The 18,775-nt window shown below is 51.2% G+C and overlaps 1 protein-coding gene across 3 annotated transcripts in view; it reads left to right on the forward strand.

Moving 5' to 3' along the window:
• The window catches only part of sema3b (sema domain, immunoglobulin domain (Ig), short basic domain, secreted, (semaphorin) 3B), a 393,889-nt gene that overhangs the window by 329,321 nt on the left and 45,793 nt on the right, over window positions 1–18,775 (forward strand). For all 3 annotated transcript variants that reach the window (XM_070895588.1, XM_070895586.1, XM_070895587.1), the window contains exons 5-6: window positions 1,830–1,949; window positions 18,406–18,499. In XM_070895588.1, the coding sequence (XP_070751689.1) occupies window positions 1,830–1,949; window positions 18,406–18,499 (214 nt within the window). The remainder of the gene's footprint in view (window positions 1–1,829; window positions 1,950–18,405; window positions 18,500–18,775) is intronic.

Genomic DNA, 18,775 nt, shown 5'->3' on the forward strand with positions numbered 1-18,775 from the left:
GTTTGGGAGGTGCTGCCGAAGAAGCCTTGGCGAGTTGCTGCAGTGCATCTTGTAGATGGTACACACTGCAGCCACGGTGCGCCGGTGGTGGAGGGAGTGAATGTTTAAGGTGGTGGATGGGGTGCTAATCAAGCGGCCTGCTTTGTCCTAGATGGTGTCGAGCTTTTTGAGTGTTGTTGGAGCTGCACTCATCCAGGCAAGTGGAGAGTATTCCAGCACACTCCTGACTTGTGCCTTTTAGATGCAGGTAACCCCCATCTCCATCAAAGTCCCAAGTAGGATGACGGTCATAGTTCTATGAATGGAGAATTCTGACACCCTCTCTCCCCTGCGCTATGATAAATAGTGAGGGGAAAATAGGTTCTTCGATTTGAATAGCGCCGATGTACAATTGCCTCTCACTTGGCAGACACTTTCTGTTGAGAAGCCAGTTCAGAGCGGTTCAGGCCTCCGCTCCCTGTGAGATAGTCTGTCAGCCTCACGAATGGGCGGCTTCCAACCGAGCTCTCGCCCATCTGTTTGATCTGAGCGATACAGCAGTACCCAAGGGGACAATCACAACTTGAACAAATAGTCCAGAAGCCAAGTGGATAAGTACTGCTGTTTGTTTTAAACTGTTTTCACTGGCAGGAGGGTTGATAACCAGAGGATGCAGATTTAGGGTAACGGGCTAAAGAACTAGAGGGGAGTGGTGGAGAATTTTTTAAAAACTCAGCGAGCTGTTATGATCTGGAATGCGCCGCCTAGAAGAGTGGTCGGCATAGTAATTTTCAAAAAGGAATTGGATTAAATGCTTGGAGGGAGAAAATTTACAGAGCAATGGGGGAAGAGTGGGGGGAGTGGGACTAATTGGAGAGCTCTTTCAAAGAGGCGGCACAGACACGATGGACTGAATGGCCTCCTCCTGCGCTATGTCGATATATGGAATGAGATCGATAGATTCTTGGGTGCCTTTGGTTCTTTTGCCAATCACCTTAAATCTGTGTCCTCTAGTTCTCGACCCTTCCGCCAATGAGAACAGTTTCTCTCTATCTACTCTGACCCCTCATGATTTTGAATACCTCTATCAAATCTCCTCTCAACCTTCTCTGCTCCAAGGAGAACAACCCCAGCTTCTCCAGTCTATCCATGTAACTGAAGTCCCTCATTCCTGGAACCATTCTAGTAAATCTATTCTGCACCCTATCTAAGGCCTTTCTATGAAGGCTCGTCTCAAACCAACTCCTTTTGATGGACCGTGCACAACCTGTGCTGCCACTAAACACCCCCCAAATTATTTAACCTAAATAGAGTTGAATTACATGAGGTCATATTGTTTTCCAGCATTTTCTGTTTTTATTTCCGATTTCCAACATCACAGCAATTCGCTTTTGTACAAGGGATATGTGGGGATCAAGCGGGAAGGTGGATTTGAGGTCAAAGATCAGCCATGGTCTCGTTGAATGGCGGAGCGTGCTCGAGGGGCCGAATGGCCGACTCCTGCCCCTATCTTTTACGGTTCTGTGCATTGGGGTTGAGGTGCACAGCGTCGGCAATCATCTGTGTAATGCTCACAGCTTTGTAGAGCTGTTGATTTAGGAATGCCTTAGCCAGTCACATGATTTTCACACGACTCAATAAAACCCCAGCCAGTTGGGTTTGGGGGATCCACGATGAGGCAGGTGGTTGTGAGTCTGGTGGATGAACTGGTAATGTGTAGTGTGATTGTTAAACCTTTGCTAATAAACCAACTAGTTCATAATAGCAATGTGTTGCTATGAATTCTTAAGCAACAAACCCATGAAGCAACTACATTACAGTCTGATGTCTGTCTTTCCTTTCTGTTGCAGGCAGACTGCGCCAACTTCATCAAAGTGCTGCATCCTTTCAACCGGACCCACCTGTACAGCTGTGGCACTGGGGCCTTCCACCCAGCCTGTGCCTATGTGGAGGTTGGCAACAAATTGGACGTGAGTGCTGCCCTCCGGTGGTTTTTTAATGCTATTACGTTTATAGAGCGCGTGCTGGTTTTCAGCATCTGTCTGCACTTCCCGGCATTTTTTGTTTTATCCGTGATGTGAACGATTGCTCTGGCCCCAGTCTCCCTTGGAATGAAGGAAAGTTACAGTAACAACAGAAAAGAGCAGGTCGGAAAAAAAATGTCTGCGTTTTTCCAGGAACTGAGGCGATTCGTAATAATAATGACAAATTTTAGCACAGATGTTTATCCTTTAGGACCTGGCACCCCAAGGCAATCTGTGTAAAGTGGTGCTTTAAAGGACGATCAAAATGCAGTTAGTGCGTCCTCACGCACATGTGCATGTGGATCTGCGCATGTCTGCATTGTGTGCAATAATGTTTATGTGGTATGTGTGAGTGATGTATGTGATATGTGAGTGTGTGTATGTGAGTGCATGTATGTGGTATGTGAGTGATGTATGTGAGTATATGTGAGTGTGTGTATGTGAGTGCATGTATGTGTGGTATGTGAGTGATGTATGTGGTATGTGAGTGAGTGTATGTGAGTGTGTGTATGTGAGTGATGTATGTGGTATGTGTCTATGTGCTGCTCTCCATGTTTATCTGGATGGGTGTATATGTACATATATATATATATAGATAGATAAAGCACATGCTTGTGATTATGCAACTGATGCATTCCAGAGTGCAGTGTGTGTGTTGCTGTTGGCAGCTGCTTTGCTGCTGATCTGGGTGTTTCTGACCTCAGTGCTTCTGCTGTGATCTCTCCACCTCCTGGCTATCAGGCGCTTCCAGTTGTAAAGTGGATCTAGTGAATTTCCACAACGACCATCATCCAGTCAGAGTGTTCCCAAAGGTTGAGCGGCAGCAAGACGGAGTTAGGTTCCAATCCTGTCAGGAATATTTAACATTCTTTCCTTAAACTGGATAAAATGAGTGCCTTGTCCTAATTCTACTCCCACCGACGCTAATCCACTCCCACTGACCCGATTCCCAATCCCGCTGATCCTAATCCCAATCCCACTGACCCTAATCCACTCCAACTGACCTTAATCCCAATCCCACTGACCCTAATCCACTCCCACTGACCCTAATCCACTCCCACTGACCCTATTCCCAATCCCACTGACCCTATTCCCAATCCCACTGACCTTAATCTCAATCCCACTGACCTTAATCCACTCCCACTGACATTAATCCCATTCCCACTGATCCTAATCCCAATCCCACTGACCCTAATCCACTCCCACTGACATTAATCCCATTCCCACTGACCCTAATCCCAATCCCACTGACCCTAATCCCAATCCCACTGACCCTAATCCCAATTCCACTGACCTTAATCTCAATCCCACTGACCCTAATCCCAATCCCACTGACGCCAATCCACTCCCAGACCCTAATCCACTCCCACTGACCCTAATCTCAATCCCACTGACCCTAATCCCAATCCCACTGACCCTAATCCCAATCCCACTGACCTTAAGATTAATCCCACTGATGCTCATCCACTCCCACTGACCCTAATCCCAATCCCACTGACCCTAATCTTAATCCCACTGACCCTAATCTTAATCCCACTGACCCTAATCCACTCCCACTGACCCTAATCCCAATCCCACTGACATTAATCCCATTCCCACTGACCCTAATCCCATTCCCACTGACCCTAATCCCATTCCCACTGATCCTAATCTATTCCCTCTGACACTAATCCCGCTCCATCTGACATCCCTAAGCTTGATTCTGGTCCCATCGGCTGTCCTGACCCAATGCCAGTCGCATTGACATCCCTGACAGTGACCCTGACCCTCACCATGACCCCCACCATGAACCCGATGATGATCCCAATCCTAACCATGACCCTGATCCTGACCCCGTTGCTGACCCCAACCCTGACCCTAACCCTAACTATAACCATGACCCCGATCCTGACCCCAACCCTGATCCTAACCCTCACCCTGATCCCACTCTCACTGACCATCCTGACTCTATTACTACATTACTCTATTACTATTGCCAAAGGCAATTATATTGAGAAGAAAGCGCCAGACAAAGTAAGACGAGTTTTCGATACCAAGTTCCAAGGGCAGATTCTGCAGCAGCTGTGAAAGTATGAAAGGAAGATACCAGCAATGAGGGCAAAGGAAGTCCCAACCTTAAAAGCAGGTGCACCATGGCAGATTCTGGGAATGCACACTGCCGCCTGGGACACTTGCCCATTGGTTGGGTGTGATGCCTAACTGTGTATTGAGGCACCAAGGCCAACTGTTTGTCTGGACTCTTCTTTCTCTCCTGCCCCTCCTCTGTCTAATTTGCCCACCTCCATTTCATCCTGGACCTCTCCCTCCAAATGTGGCGAACCTCCTGACTCCCCAAAGCCTTTCCACCATCTACAAGGCACAAGTCAGGAGTGTGATGGAATACTCTCCACTTGCCTGAATGAGTGCAGCTCCAGCAACTCTCAGGACATTGATTGGCAGCTCATCCACCATCTTCAACATTCACTCCCTCCACCACCAGCGCACTGTGGCTGCAGTGTGTACTATCTACAAGATGCACTGCAGCAACTCGCCAAGGCTTCTTTGGCAGCACCTCACAAACCCGCGAGCTCTACCACCTAGAAGGACAAGGGCAGCAGGCGCATGGGAACAGCACCACCTCCAAGTTCCCCTCCAATCACACACCATCCTGACTTGGATCCTTCATCATCGCTGGGTCAGAATCCTGGAACTCCGTCCCTAACAGCACTGTGGGAAAACCTTCACCACACGGACTGCAGTGATTCAAGAAGGCGGCTCACCACCACCTTCTCGAGGGCAATTAGGGATGGGCAATAAATGCTGGCCTTGCCAGGAACGAATTAAAAAAAAACGTCATAAGGAACAAGCAAATTGTTTCATATAGACACACTGAGAAATGATGATGTTGCTGGTATGAGGATGAGAGCATCCTTGTTTATAGCTCACAAAGAGCTCAGCAAGTCCCAAAGCACTTTAATGTCAATGAAGTACTTTTGTAGTCACTGTTGTAATGTAGGGAAATGTGCCAATTTGCACACAGCAAGGTCGCACAAGCAGCAATGAAACAAATGACCACATTTTGGTTTATAGTGTTGTTGGTTGAGGGATAAATGTTGGCCAGGACACGGGGAAAACTTGCTTGCTCCTCTTCAAATAATGCCATGGGATCTTTTATATCTACACAAGATGATACCTCCCTCAGTTGCGCACTGAAGAATGTAAAATTCTCATCCCTGTTTACAAATCCCTCCATGGATTCACCCCTCTATCTCTGTAAGCTCCTCCAGCCCTACAACCCTCTGAAATCTCTGCACTCCTCCAATTCAGGCCTCTTGTGCATCACTGTTTTTCATCACTCCACCATTGGCAGCTGTGCCTTCAACTGTCCAGGCCCAAAGCACTGGCATTCCCTCACTAAACCTCTGTCTCTCTCCTCCTTTAAGATGCTCCTTAAAACCTACCTCTTTGACCAAGCTTTTGGTCACCTGCCCTAACATCTCCTTTCCTGGCTTGGTGTCAAATTTTGTTTGATAACGTTCCTATGAAGCATTTTGGGAAGTTTTACTACATTAAAGGCACTATATAAATACAAGTCGTTGTTGAAGTATCAACCTAGATTATGGGGTCGAAATTCGGTTGTGGACGCCGCCTGTTACCGCGCACAAGAAGTGGCAAACGGGCAGCAAAGGCCTACTGTCGACGGTAAGCGGGGTCGAAGCCACGCCCTAAATTCAGTCGGCTCCTTGGCAGAGGTGCCAAGAGGCAAAGCTGCACTGGCTAACGTCACCCGCGTGGTGACCTCATCCAGCGTAACACGCCTATTTGATGCATCTGTTGCGATATTTGCTTTGTATGGCTGCCGTACAGCTTGAAAAAAGTGATGGATAAAGAGCGGTTCTTGGGCGGAATCGCCCAGAAAGAAAGGTACGTTTTTCTCTTTATTTATTTCTGCATGTTTTCATTAATTTTAAGAGTGGGGATGTGTGTGTGTGGATCAGAGAAGTTTTAGTTCTTTTTTTTCTTCCTGTTTTTTTTCTAACGTGACGGAAGCCTCCCATCGGGAAATTCAGTCGGCCTCCTGAGCTTCCGTCCCAGGATGAGTGTGCAACGCCACTTTTTAGCGCTGTTCTCTCATCTTTGGGCGTTAAAACTGAATTTAAGACTTTGAGGCCGTGCCTAACGCCCACCGCTAACAGAAAACAGAGAGTCGGGATAAATGGTTTATTCTCGGGTTGGCAATCAGTAACTAGTGGGGTGCCACAGGGATCAGTGCTGGGACCCCAACTATTTACAATCTATATTAATGATTTGGATGAAGGGACTGAGTGTAACGTAACCAAGTTTGCTGATGATACAAAGATGGGAGGAAAAACAATGTGTGAGGAGGGCACACAAAATCTGCAAAAGGACATAGACAGGCTAAGTGAGTGGGCAAAAATGTGGCAGAAGGAGCATAATGTTGGAAAGTGTGAGGTCATGCACTTTGAGATCGCCGGGAGTCGCTTGGTGCAGCTGAGTCGTCCGTGGGGAGCGAGAAGCGAGGGTCCAGCTGGAAGGTGGACAGAGGAAACGTTACAAGGACACCCTCAAAGCCTCCCTGATAAAGTGCAACATCCCCACTGACACCTTGGAGTCCCTGGCCAAAGACCGCCCTAAGTGGAGGAAGTGCATCCGGGAGGGCGCTGAGCACCTCGAACCTCATCGGCGAGAGCACGCAGAAAACAAAGTGCAGGCAGCAGAAGGAACGCGCAGCAAACCAGTCCCACCCACCCTTTCCTTCAACCACTGACTGTCCCACCTGTCACAGAGACTGTAATTGGACTGTTGAGTCACCTAAGAACTCACTTTTAGAATGGAAGCAAGTCTTCCTCTATTTTGAAGGACTGCCTATGATGATGATGCACTTTGGCAGAAAAAAAATCGAAGAACAAGTTATTATTTAAATGGAGAAAGATTGCAAAGTGCCGCAGTACAGCAGCACCTGGGGGTCCTGGTGCATGAAACACAAAAGGATAGTATGCAGGTACAGCAAGTGATCAGGAAGGCCAATGGAATCTTGGCCTTTATTGCAAAGGGGGTGGAGTATAGAAGCAGGGAAGGCTTGCTACAGTTGTACAGGGTATTAGTGAGGTCACACCTGGAATACTGCGTGCAGTTTTGGGTTCCATATTTAAGAAAGGATATACTTGCTTTGGAGACAGTTCAGAGAAGGTTCACTTGGTTGATTCCAGAGATGAGGGGGTTGACTTATGAGGAAAGGTTGAGTAGGTTGGGCCTCTACTCATTGTAATTCAGAAGAATGAGAGGTGATCTTATCGAAACGTATAAGATTATGAAGGGGCCTGACAAGGTGGATGCAGAGAGGATGTTTCCACTGATGGGGGAGACTAGAACGAGGGGGCATAATCTTAGAATAAGGGGCTGCCCATTTAAAATTGAGATGAGGAGGAATTTCTTCTCTCAGAGGGTTGTAAATCTGTGGAATTCTGTGCCTCAGAGAGCTGTGGAAGCTGGGACATTGAATAAATTTAAGACAGTTTCTTAACCGATAAGGGAATAAGGGGGTATGGGGAGCGGGCAGGGAAGTGGACCCGAATCCATGATAGGGTCAACCATGGTCGTATTAAATGGCGGAGCAGGCTCGAGGGGCAATATGGCCTACTCCTGCTCCTATTTCTTATGTTCTTATGTAAAAACAGCACTCAGGTGGTGACATTGTCTCAAATTTTTCGAGCCCTGCGTGTTCAGGGTTCTATAGTGGAATTTGAACCACTAAAGATTGTTCTGTGCATTAGTCCTCAGTCTGCCAAGGAGCCTTATGGCATCAGGTTGCCAGACAAAAGCTTGTTTAGGTAGATGTCTATCATCTACTCTCCATGTATAACTATAGAAATACCATCCGTGAACTCATTGATAAATAAAGCCTGGTTTCTTCATATCTCACTTTAAACAAAATCGATTTATTCCTGGGATATGGGCATCGCTGAAGAGACCAGCATTTATTGCCCATCCCTAATTGCCCTCAAGAAGGTGGTGGTGAGCTGCCACCTTCTTGAACCGCTGCAGTCCATGTGGTGAAGGTGCTCCCACAGTGTTTAGAGAGGGAGTTCCAGGATTTTGACCCAGCAACTATGAAGGAATGCCGATAAATTTCTAAGTCAGGATAATGTGCGACTTGCAGGTGGTGGTGTTCCCATGCCCCTGCTGCCCTTGTCCATCTAGGTGGTAGAGTTCGCGGGTTTGGCGAAGCCTTGGCGAGTTGCTGCAGTGCATCTTGTAGACTGCAGCCATGGTGCGTCGGTGGTGGAGGGAGTGAATGTTGAAGGTGGTGGATGGGGCACCAATCAAGTGGCCTGCTTTGTCCTGGATGGTGTCGAGCATCTTGAGAGTTGTTGGAGCTGCACTCATCCAGGCAAGTGGAGAGTATTCTATCACACTCCTGACTTGTGCCTTGTAGATGGTGGAAAGGCTTTGGGAGGAGTCAAGAGGTGAGGCACTCGCCACAGAATACCCAGCCTCTGACCCACTCTTGTTGCCACAGTATTTATGTGGCTGGTCCAGTTAAGTTTCTGGTCAATGGTGACCCCCAAGATGTGGATGTTGGGGGATTCGGCGATGGAAGTGCCATTGAATGTCAAGGGTGGTGGTTAGACTCTCGCTTGTTGGAGTTGGTCATTGCCTGGCACTTGTGTGATTCAAATGTTACTTGCCACTTACGAGCCCAAGCCTGAATGTCGTCCAGGTCTTGCTGCATGTGGGCATGGACTGCTCCATTATCTGAGGAGTTGCGAATGGCACTGAACACTGTGCAATCATCAGCGAACATCCCCACTTCTGATCTGATGAAGGCAAGGTCCAGCATTGGAGCATTAAAAGAGAGTTGGGCCTGGAATCTCCCCTGAGGAACTCAACCAGAGATGTCTTACTGGTCTCCAGGCCAGGTCCAAGACCATCCCAACCTCTGTCGTTGAGCTACAGTATGTGGACGACGCCTGCATCTGCGCACATACAGAGGCTGAACTCCAAGTCATAGTCAACATATTTACTGAGGCGAATGAAAGCATAGGCCTTACACTAAACATCAGTAAGACAAAGGTCCTCCACCAGCCTGTCCACGCTGCTCAGCACTGCCCCCCAGTCATCAAGATGCGCGGTGCGGCCCTGGACAACGTGGACCATTTCCCATACCTTGGGAGCCTCTTATCAACAAGAGCAGACATTGATGATGAGATTCAACACCGCCTTCAGTACACCAGTTCAGCCTTTGACTGCCTGAGGAAAAGAATGTTTGAAGACCAGGCCTTCAAATCTTCCACCAAGCTCATGGTCTACAGGGCTGTAGTAATACTCGCCCTCCTGTATGACTCAGACTCATGGACCATGTACAGTAGACACCTCAAGTCGTTGGAGAAATACCACCAACGATGTCTCCGCAAGATCCTACAAATCCCCTGGGAGGACAGACGTACCAACGTTAGCGTCCTCAACCAGGCCAACATCTCCAGCATTGAACACACTTGATCAGCTCCGCTGGGCAGGCCACATTGTTCGCATGCCAGACACGAGACTCCCAAAGCAAACGCTCTACTCTGAACTCCTTCAGGGCAAATGAGCCAAAGGTGGGCAGAGGAAATGTTACAAGGACACCTTCAAAGTCTCCCTGATAAAGTGTAACATCCCCACTGACACCTGGGAGTCCCTGGCCAAAGACCGCCCTACGTGGAGGAAGTGCATCCGGGAGGGTGCTGTGCATTTCGAGTCTCGTCGCTGAGAGCATGCAGAAAACCAAGCGCAGCCAGTGGAAGGGAAACCAGACTCCCCACCGACCCTGTCCTTCAATGACTTTGTGTTCCACCTGTGACATGGACTGTGTTTCTCGTATTGGACTGTACAGTCACCTAAGGACTCAAATTTTAGAATGGAAGCAAGTCTTCCTCAATTCCGAGGGACTGCCTATGATGATGATGATGATGACTTAGTTATTTACAGCAGGGGTTCGCTCTCTCTCTTCCTCTCACTTTCTCTCGCCCGCTTTCTTTCTCTCTCTTTCTTTGTTGCTCACTCTCCCTCTTTCTCGGAAGCCATTTCTCTCAAATTTTCTCTGTCTAGTGCGAGCTGTGGCTTGTGGGCAGCACACTCGCCTCTGAGTCAGAAGGTTGTGGATTCAAGTCCCACTCCAGGAACTTGAGCACAAAAATCTTGGCTGCCGCTCCCAGTGCAGTGCTGAGGGAGTGCTGCACTGTCAGAGGTGCTGTCTTTCAGATGAGATGTTAAACCGAGGCCCTGTCTGCCCTCTCAGGTGGATGTAAAAGATTCCATGGCACTATTTCGAAGAAGAGCAGGGAGTTATCCACGGTGTCCTGGCCAATATTTATCCCTCAATCAACATAACAAAAACAGATTATCTGGTCATGAGCACATTGCTGTTTGTGGGAGCTTGCTGTGTGCAAATTGGCTGCCACGTTTCCACATTACAGCAGTGACTACACTCCAAAAGTACTTCATTGGCTGTAAAGCGCTTTGAGACAGACGTCTGGTGGTCGTGAAAGGCGCTATAGAACTGGATGTCTTCCAATCCCTCCCCAAATCCCCTCACAGATGGCTGGATGCTTTTACTTGTGTGAGGATCAGAGAATACCCATTACGAAAGTAATCCAAAGCATTGCCAAGGCTAATTTAACTGGGTTCCTGTACCACTCTGGCCCCCTTGCTGGCTGCTGTGCAGGTTCACCATGTTCATTTGGCCCCCCACCCAGTTGACAACCCAAAAGGTTGACACATGACGCTTGTGAATGAACTAAAATGAACCCAACATGCGATTCAATTCGCTTTGTAGCTTGGGTATTCAGTCAAACCCTCAGCAGCTTGCTGAGATGAGGCAAGGAAATTTGTGAAGGGGAGAACAATGACTCACATTGTCCTCAGCTTTTCACCAGCTATTTGACAAGTGTCAGAATCTGTGCTACCTTCCTCCCTTTATAGCCAAATAATATGTCTGCTGTGCAACTCACCCATTACATACCTAGGGCACTGCACAACGATGTTGAGCAAACAAACGTGCCTGTAACTGCCATAATATTTTTAGGATGACTATAGTTATGCCGCCCAAGTATTTCATTAAGGCGTCTTGTCTGTCATTACAAGGATTGGTTTACTATGTTCTGTTTAAAGAAAGAACTTGCATTTATATAGTGCCTCTCTCTGCCGCAGGACATCCCAAAGCGTTTTACAGCCATTTAAGTGCTTTTGAAGTGCTGTCACTGTTGTAATGTGGGAAACGCAGCAGCCAATTTGCGCACAGCAAGGTTCCACAGAAAAACAATGTGATAATGACCAGCTCATTTCTTCTTCAGTGATGTTGGTTGTGGGATAAACATTGGCCAATCACCGGAGAGTTACTCTGCTCTTTGAATGGAGTCATGGGATCTTTTACGTCCATCTGAGAGGGCAGACGGGGGCCTTTGTTTAACCGAAAGATAGTACCTCCAACAGTGCAGCACTCCCTCCCTCCGCACTGCACTGGGAACGTGAGCCTGGATTAGGTGTTCAAATCTCTGGAGTGGGATTTGAACCCACGACCATCTAACTTTGAGGCGAAGCCAGATGGACAATATGATGTAGAGCAAATAACGCAAAGAGCCTGCAACACAAGGATCCCAAATGCTCAGTTGGTTTTATGGTCCTACAATAAACCACACCTGAAAATGTGGTAGCAATTGTCAGTATCAGAGGCTGTGACAAATTGTGCAAATCATTAGCGGGAAACCAACCCAAAGCTCTGGTGGGATTAGTGCAAGCAGTTTGAGGACTGCTGCTTTCATCCCTGGGACGCAGGCTCAGGCCCAGTCCAGCCTCATGGAACCATAAGCTCTGGTGCAGCTCCCTCAATGGTCGAGTGGGTAAAGGCCCCATTCGGTACAGTACTGAGCCATGCCTGCGAGAAGCTCCCAGGTTCAATCCCTGGGCTTGGCTGATTTTTTATTTATTCGTTCTTGGAATGTGGGCATTGCTGGCAAGACCAGCATTTATTGCCCATCCCTAATTGCCCTTGAGAAGGTGGTGGTGAGCCACCTTCTTGAACCGCTGCAGTCCGTGTGGTGAAGATGCTCCCACAGTGCTATTAGGGAGGAAGTTCCAGGATTTTGACCCAGCAAGGATGAAGGAACCGCCGATATATTTCCAAGTCAGGATGGTGTGTGACTTGGAGGGGAACCTGGAGGTGATGGTGTTCCCATGCACCTGCTGCCCTTGTCCATCTAGGTGGTAGAGTTCGCGGGTTTGGGAGGTGCTGCCGAAGAAACCTTGGCCTGTTGCTTCAGTGCATCTTGTAGATGGTACACACTGCAGCCACAGTGCACCGGTGGTGGAGGGAGTGAATGTTTAAGGTGGTGGATGGGCTGCCAATCAAGCGGCCTGCTTTGTCCTGGATGGTGTCGAGCTTCAGTCATTATGTTGGGTGCTACAGCTGGCAATGTTGCCCTTGGGCTCAGGAGGAGATTAACCTGCCAAGGTGCTTTCTTCTGATCGCTACCCTGTGATGTGATTGCCCTGTACGGTCAAATGCCACATCAGTCTTCACTGCCTGGGCTTACACTTGGTGAATGGCCATTCGGGTGAGGGATCAGGACACCAGCTGACTTTCCTGTGGAATTGTCCCCACTGCTCTTGGCTTCCGCGCTCTCTCGTTTTTTTCCCGCTAAATATCACTGCTATTCCTGAATGTGCAGGAGTTCCTTGTCCGTAATGTAGGCGGGGATCTTCGATCAAACAGGTGACACCTGCTTTGAAAAAACATGGAAACATAGAAAATAGGTGCAGGAGTAGGCCATTCGGCCCTTCTAGCCTGCACCACCATTCAATGAGTTCATGGCTGAACATGCAACTTCAGTACCCCATTCCCGCTTTCTCGCCATACCCCTTGATCCCCCTAGTAGTAAGGACTTCATATAACTCCTTTTTGAATATATTTAGTGAATTGGCCTCAACAACTTTCTGTGATAGAGAATTCCACAGGTTCACCACTCTCTAGGTGAAGAAGTTTCTCCTCATCTCGGTCCTAAATGGCTTACCCCTTATCCTCAGACTGTGACCCCTGGTTCTGGACTTCCCCAACATTGGGAACATTCTTCCTGCATCTAACCTGTCTAAACTCATCAGAATTTTTAACGTTTCTATGAGGTCCCCTCTCATTCTTCTGAACTCCAGTGAATACAAGCCCAGTTGATCCAGTCTTTCTTGATAGGTCAGTCCCGCCATCCCGGGAATCAGTCTGGTGAACCTTCGCTGCACTCCCTCAATAGCAAGAATGTCCTTCCTCAGGTTAGGAGACCAAAACTGTACACAATACTCCAGGTGTGGCCTCACCAAGGTCCTGTACAACTGTAGCAACACCTCCCTGCCCCTGTACTCAAATCCCCTCGCTATGAAGGCCAACATGCCATTTGCTTTCTTAACCGCCTGCTGTACCTGCATGCCAACCTTCAAAAAAAAAAGAGGCAAATCTGGTGACGTCAACAACAACTTGCATTTATATAGCATCTTTTACATAGTAAAGCATCCCAAGGTGCTTCACAGGAGCGAAATCAGACAAAATTTGACACCGAGCCATCATAAGGAGATATTTGGAGAGGCTTGGTCAAAGAGGTAGGTTTTAAGGAGTGGCTTAAAGGAGGAGAGAGAGGCGAAGAGGTTTTAACATCGGGCTTTAAAGCGAGCTGGTGGGTGGTGCGGATAAAGCTCGTCTCACCAAGCGGGCCGCATTAGCATCGATTAGCTGAATGTGATATCTGGCATTGCCCGATAACTGACCACCCTTCAGATGGCATTAGCTTCAGGGTGGGGCTAGTGGAGTGAGTGTCGCCATGGGCAACGGTTGCCCACAAGTGCCGCTTCGCCAGGGACACTGGGGTCAGGGGCCAGGGGCGTTGGGGTCAGGGGCCAGGGACACTGGGGTAAGGTGCCAGGGGCGTCAGAGGTCGGGGACGCCGGGGACAGGTGCCAGGGATGTGCTGGGGACAGGTACCAGCGACGCTGGGTTCAGGGGTCAGGTGCCAGGGACGCTGGGGTCAGGGGCCAGGGATGTGCTGGGGCTAGGTACCAGGGACGCTGGGGTCAGGTGCCAGGGATGTGCTGGGGATAGGTACCAGGGACGCTGGGGTCAGGTGCCAGGGACACTGGGGTCAGGGGCCAGCAACGCCCAGAGACCCCCGCGCAGTTCAAGCAAGAGCACCGGCGAGTGGATAAGGTGAAGGGGAGATTCGATAGAGGTGTGCAAAATCAGGAAGGGTTTTGATAGAGTAAATAAGGAGAAACTGGGGCAGGAGGGGTAGTAACCACAGGGCACAGATTAAAGGTGATTGGCAAAAGAACCAGAGGTAACATCAGGAAACATTTTTCTTTTTAACACAGCGAAGTGTCATGATCGGAAATGCACTGCCTGAAAAGGCGGTGGAAGCAGATTCAATAATAACTTTCACAAGAGAATTGGATAAATACTTGAAGGGAAACAAATTTGCAGGGAAAGCGCAGGGGGGAGTGGGGCTAATGGGAAGCTCTACCAAAGAGTGGGCACAGGCATGATGGGCCGAATGGCCTCCTTCTGTGCTGTATCATTCTATGACTCTGATGTGCAGCAGTCAAGAAACCCCGGAGAGCACAATAGTGTAAACAGACACAAGTGGTCACTTAATAAAAGCACTTTCAATGTGGCGAGCCTCTACATCAACGATAGAGAGGAGACTGACAGGAAAACAGAGAAAATTGTCACTCTGATGTCTCGGGATTAAATTGACGGATTCCAGAACCATTTACTTCCATCCAAGTCAGCTCGAGGAACATTCCTGATGGGTACCAGAACCATCTACTCATTATTATATTAAACCCAGATTGCCCCAGTCCCTTGAATATAGTCCAGGTGGCTCGATTTTTGCTTTTTAATTTCCATTTCTCCTCCTCCTGCTGTTTCCTTTCATCGAAGCTCTGCGCCTTTCTCCGGCCCCGACAACCGTCTGCCTCGAGGCTGCGGTAACTGCACCCCGGGGCCGCATTCGTGGGTGGGTGCTGCTGTGGGAGAGAGTAGAGCACAGCCCCTCACATCCCAGCCCCCGACAGCCCCAGCCCCTCCACACCCCCCCACACTGCAGCCCCCCACACCGCAGTCCCCCAGAGCCCAGCCCCCTACACCCCAGCCCCCAACAGCCCCAGCCCCCCCACACCCCAGCCCCCCCACACCCCAGTCCCCCACACCGCAGCCCCCCAGAGCCCAGCCCCCCAGACCCCAGCCCCCAACAATCCCAGCTCCCAACAATCCCAGCCCCCAACAATCCCAGCTCCCAACAATCCCAGCCCCCAACAATTCCAGCCCTCAACAATCCCAGCCCCCCCACACCCCAGTCCCCCCACACCCCAGTCCCCCAGACCCCAGCCCCCAACAATCCCAGCCCCCAATAATCCCAGCCCCCAACAACCGCAGCCCCCAACAACCCCAGCCCCCCACACCGCAGCCCCCAACAACCCCAGCCCCCAACAACCCCAGCCCCCCACACCCCAGTCCCCCACACTGCAGCCCCCAACAACCCCAGCCCCCCCCACACCCCAGCCCCCCCCACACCCCAGCCCCCAACAATCCCAGCCCCCAACAACCGCAGCCCCTCACACCGCAGCCCCCAACAACCCCAGCCCCTCACACCGCAGCCCCCAACAACCCCAGCCCCTCACACCGCAGCCCCCAACAACCGCAGCCCCCAACAACCCCAGCCCCCCCCCACACCCCAGCCCCCCCCACACCCCAGCCCCCCCCACACCCCAGCCCCCAACAATCCCAGCCCCCCACACCGCAGCCCCCCACACCCCAGTCCCCAAGAGCCCAGCCCCCCACACTGCAGCCCCCAACAACCCCAGCTGCCCCACACCCCAGCCCCCAACAATCCCAGCCCCCAACAATCCCAGCCCCCAACAATCCCAGCCCCCAACAATCCCAGCCCCCAACAATCCCAGCCCCCAACAATCCCAGCCCCCAACAATCCCAGCCCCCAACAACCCCAGCCCCCCACACCCCAGCTCCCAACAACCCCAGCCCCCCACACCCCAGCTCACCAACAACCCCAGCCCCCCACACTGCAGCCCCCCACACTGCAGCCCCCCACATCCCAGCCCCCCACACCCCAGCCCCCCACATCCCAGCCCCCCACACCGCAGCACCCCCACACCCCAGCCCCCCACACCCCAGCCCCCCACATCCCAGCCCCCCACACCCCAGCCCCCCACATCCCAGCCCCCCACACCCCAGCCCCCCACATCCCAGCCCCCCACACTGCAGCACCCCCACACCCCAGCCCCCCACACCCCAGCCCCCCACATCCCAGCCCCCCACACCCCAGCTCCCCAACAACCCCAGCCCCCCACACTGCAGCCCCCCACACCGCAGCCCCCCACATCCCAGCCCCCCACACCCCAGCCCCCCACATCCCAGCCCCCAACAACCCCAGCCCCCGACAACCCCAGCCCCCCCACACCCCAGCCCCCAACAATCCCAGCCCCCGACAACCCCAGCCCCCCCACACCCCAGCTCCCCAACAACCCCAGCCCCCGACAACCCCAGCCCCCGACAACCCCAGCCCCCCCACACCCCAGCCCCCAACAATCCCAGCCCCCGACAACCCCAGCCCCCGACAACCCCAGCCCCCCCACACCCCAGCTCCCCAACAACCCCAGCCCCCCACACTGCAGCCCCCCACACCGCAGCCCCCCACATCCCAGCCCCCCACACCCCAGCCCCCCACATCCCAGCCCCCAACAACCCCAGCCCCCAACATCCCCAGCCCCCCCACACCGCAGCCCCCGACAACCCCAGCCCCCCCCACACCTCAGCCCCCCAAACCCCAGCCCCACACCAACAGAAGCACGCCTTTAGCACCCTGGGCCACCATTTTAATCTGTCGGACACCACTTGGATCGGGCTGAAAATGGCACTCCGCTTTGAGTGCTGGGCTGGTCGATCACGTTCCAGGTGTCCCAGTGGTGGCCACTGAAGGGTCTGCAGAGTGCACAGCGGTCCTCCCCATTAATGGTAGGCGAGCGGCGTGCTGTACGGCAGCGTTACGCGGATGCTCCACATAGTGTTGACCTTCTCAGCGAGTCGCTGGACTCAGTGCCACGCTGCTGCCCCGGGAGTGCCCCTCCAAGGAAGCAGAACGCCGGAGGCAGCGCTCCGTTTCCTTCGAGGGGCGCACGGCCTAATTCCCCGTCGGGGGTGGGGGCGCAGGGTCTCTGGGCCGGGCGATAAAAGTCCCGGCCCCAGAAGGTTATCGCCCCCAATCGGGTCGAGGGGCAATTCCCCCCTAGGTTCTTCCAAAGGAGTTCTAGCCAAAAACATGTTCTATTTTCAGAAAGAAAGTAATTCCATTTATATAGCGCCGTTCACAACCTCAGCACATCCAGAAGTGCTTTACAGCCAATGAAGTACTTTTGGAGTGCAGTCACTGTTGTAATGTGGGAAACGCGGCAGCCAATTAGCGCACAGCAAGCTCCCACAAACAGTAATGTGATAATGAGCAGTAAAGAGTGCCACATCTTCCTAGCTCTGTGAGTTGGTTCCTGCAGCTTTACCTGGATTGTATTTAGAGTATGTGGTTGGGATGTGTTTTTTTGGGGGGGTTCTGTACAACATTCGCTGCAAGTTGCACGGGAGTTCCCGCGCAGCCAGTGTGCCGGCTGTTCAATACCAAAACTGCACATGTGCGGCATTTTGAATGGGCCGTGCAGTCCCTTAAATGGGCAGTGCTGCACCAACAAAAATCACAGGAGATACTGGTCCTCTGGTAGATCTCCTTGTTACTCCTGCAAAGGTTAAGGGGAGACCTAATAGAGGTTTTCAAAATTATAAGGGGTTTTGATCGAGCTAGTGGGGAGAAACTATTTTCTCTGGAAAGTGGGTCATAGATTTATAATCATTGGCAAATAACCAGAGGGGACATGAGGAGATTTGTTTTCACATGGAGAGTTGTTGAGATCTGGAACGTACTATCTGAAAGGACAGTGGAATCAGTTCCTTAGAAACGTTCAGAAGGCAATTGGGCATATCCTTGAAGAGGACTAATATGCAAGGTCATAAGAACATAAGCATTAGGAGCAGGAGTGGGACATTCGGCCCCTTGAGCCTGCTCCGCCATTCAATGAGATCATGGCTGATCTTTGACCTCAACGCCACTTTCCTGCACTATCTCCATATCCCTTGATTCCCTTATTACTCAAAAATTAAGGGCAAAGTTATGGGAAAAAGCTGGGTAGTGGGATTAGTTGGAGAGCTCTTTCAAAGAGCCAGCACAGGCACGATGGGCTGAATGGTCTCCTGTGCGGTATGATTCTATGATTGTGCTGCTCTCGTTGTGCTGTGGTTAACGTCCCTTCACGTGTCTCGCTGCAGGAGCACCAGTTCAGGATTGACTTCAACCAGATTGAAGATGGCAAGGGGAGAAGCCCTTACGATGCCAAACACCTGTCCACCTCCATTCTGATCGGTGAGTCATCGTAACTAAGTTGCAGCCGATGGGAGAGCCAGGGTTGGGGCTCGAAGCTCATGGGTCTGGCAGTGCGGAGGCGGGAGCCAAGCAATTGTGGAGGTCAAGGGTTGGGATTAGGGTCATGAACTCTGGATCATGGGTCTGGGAGCGCTGAATGATGGGGGAAAATCTGTACTCGGGGGAGCGGGTGGGGAGTCTAGATGTTCCTGAATGTTGGGATCAGGCGCTGGGTAGGTGGTTGTTAGGGAATACTGGGTTCAGGTTTCTGGGTAC

This window comes from Pristiophorus japonicus, chromosome 12 (genome assembly GCF_044704955.1).
Source record: "Pristiophorus japonicus isolate sPriJap1 chromosome 12, sPriJap1.hap1, whole genome shotgun sequence".
NCBI classification, from domain to species: domain Eukaryota; kingdom Metazoa; phylum Chordata; class Chondrichthyes; family Pristiophoridae; genus Pristiophorus; species Pristiophorus japonicus.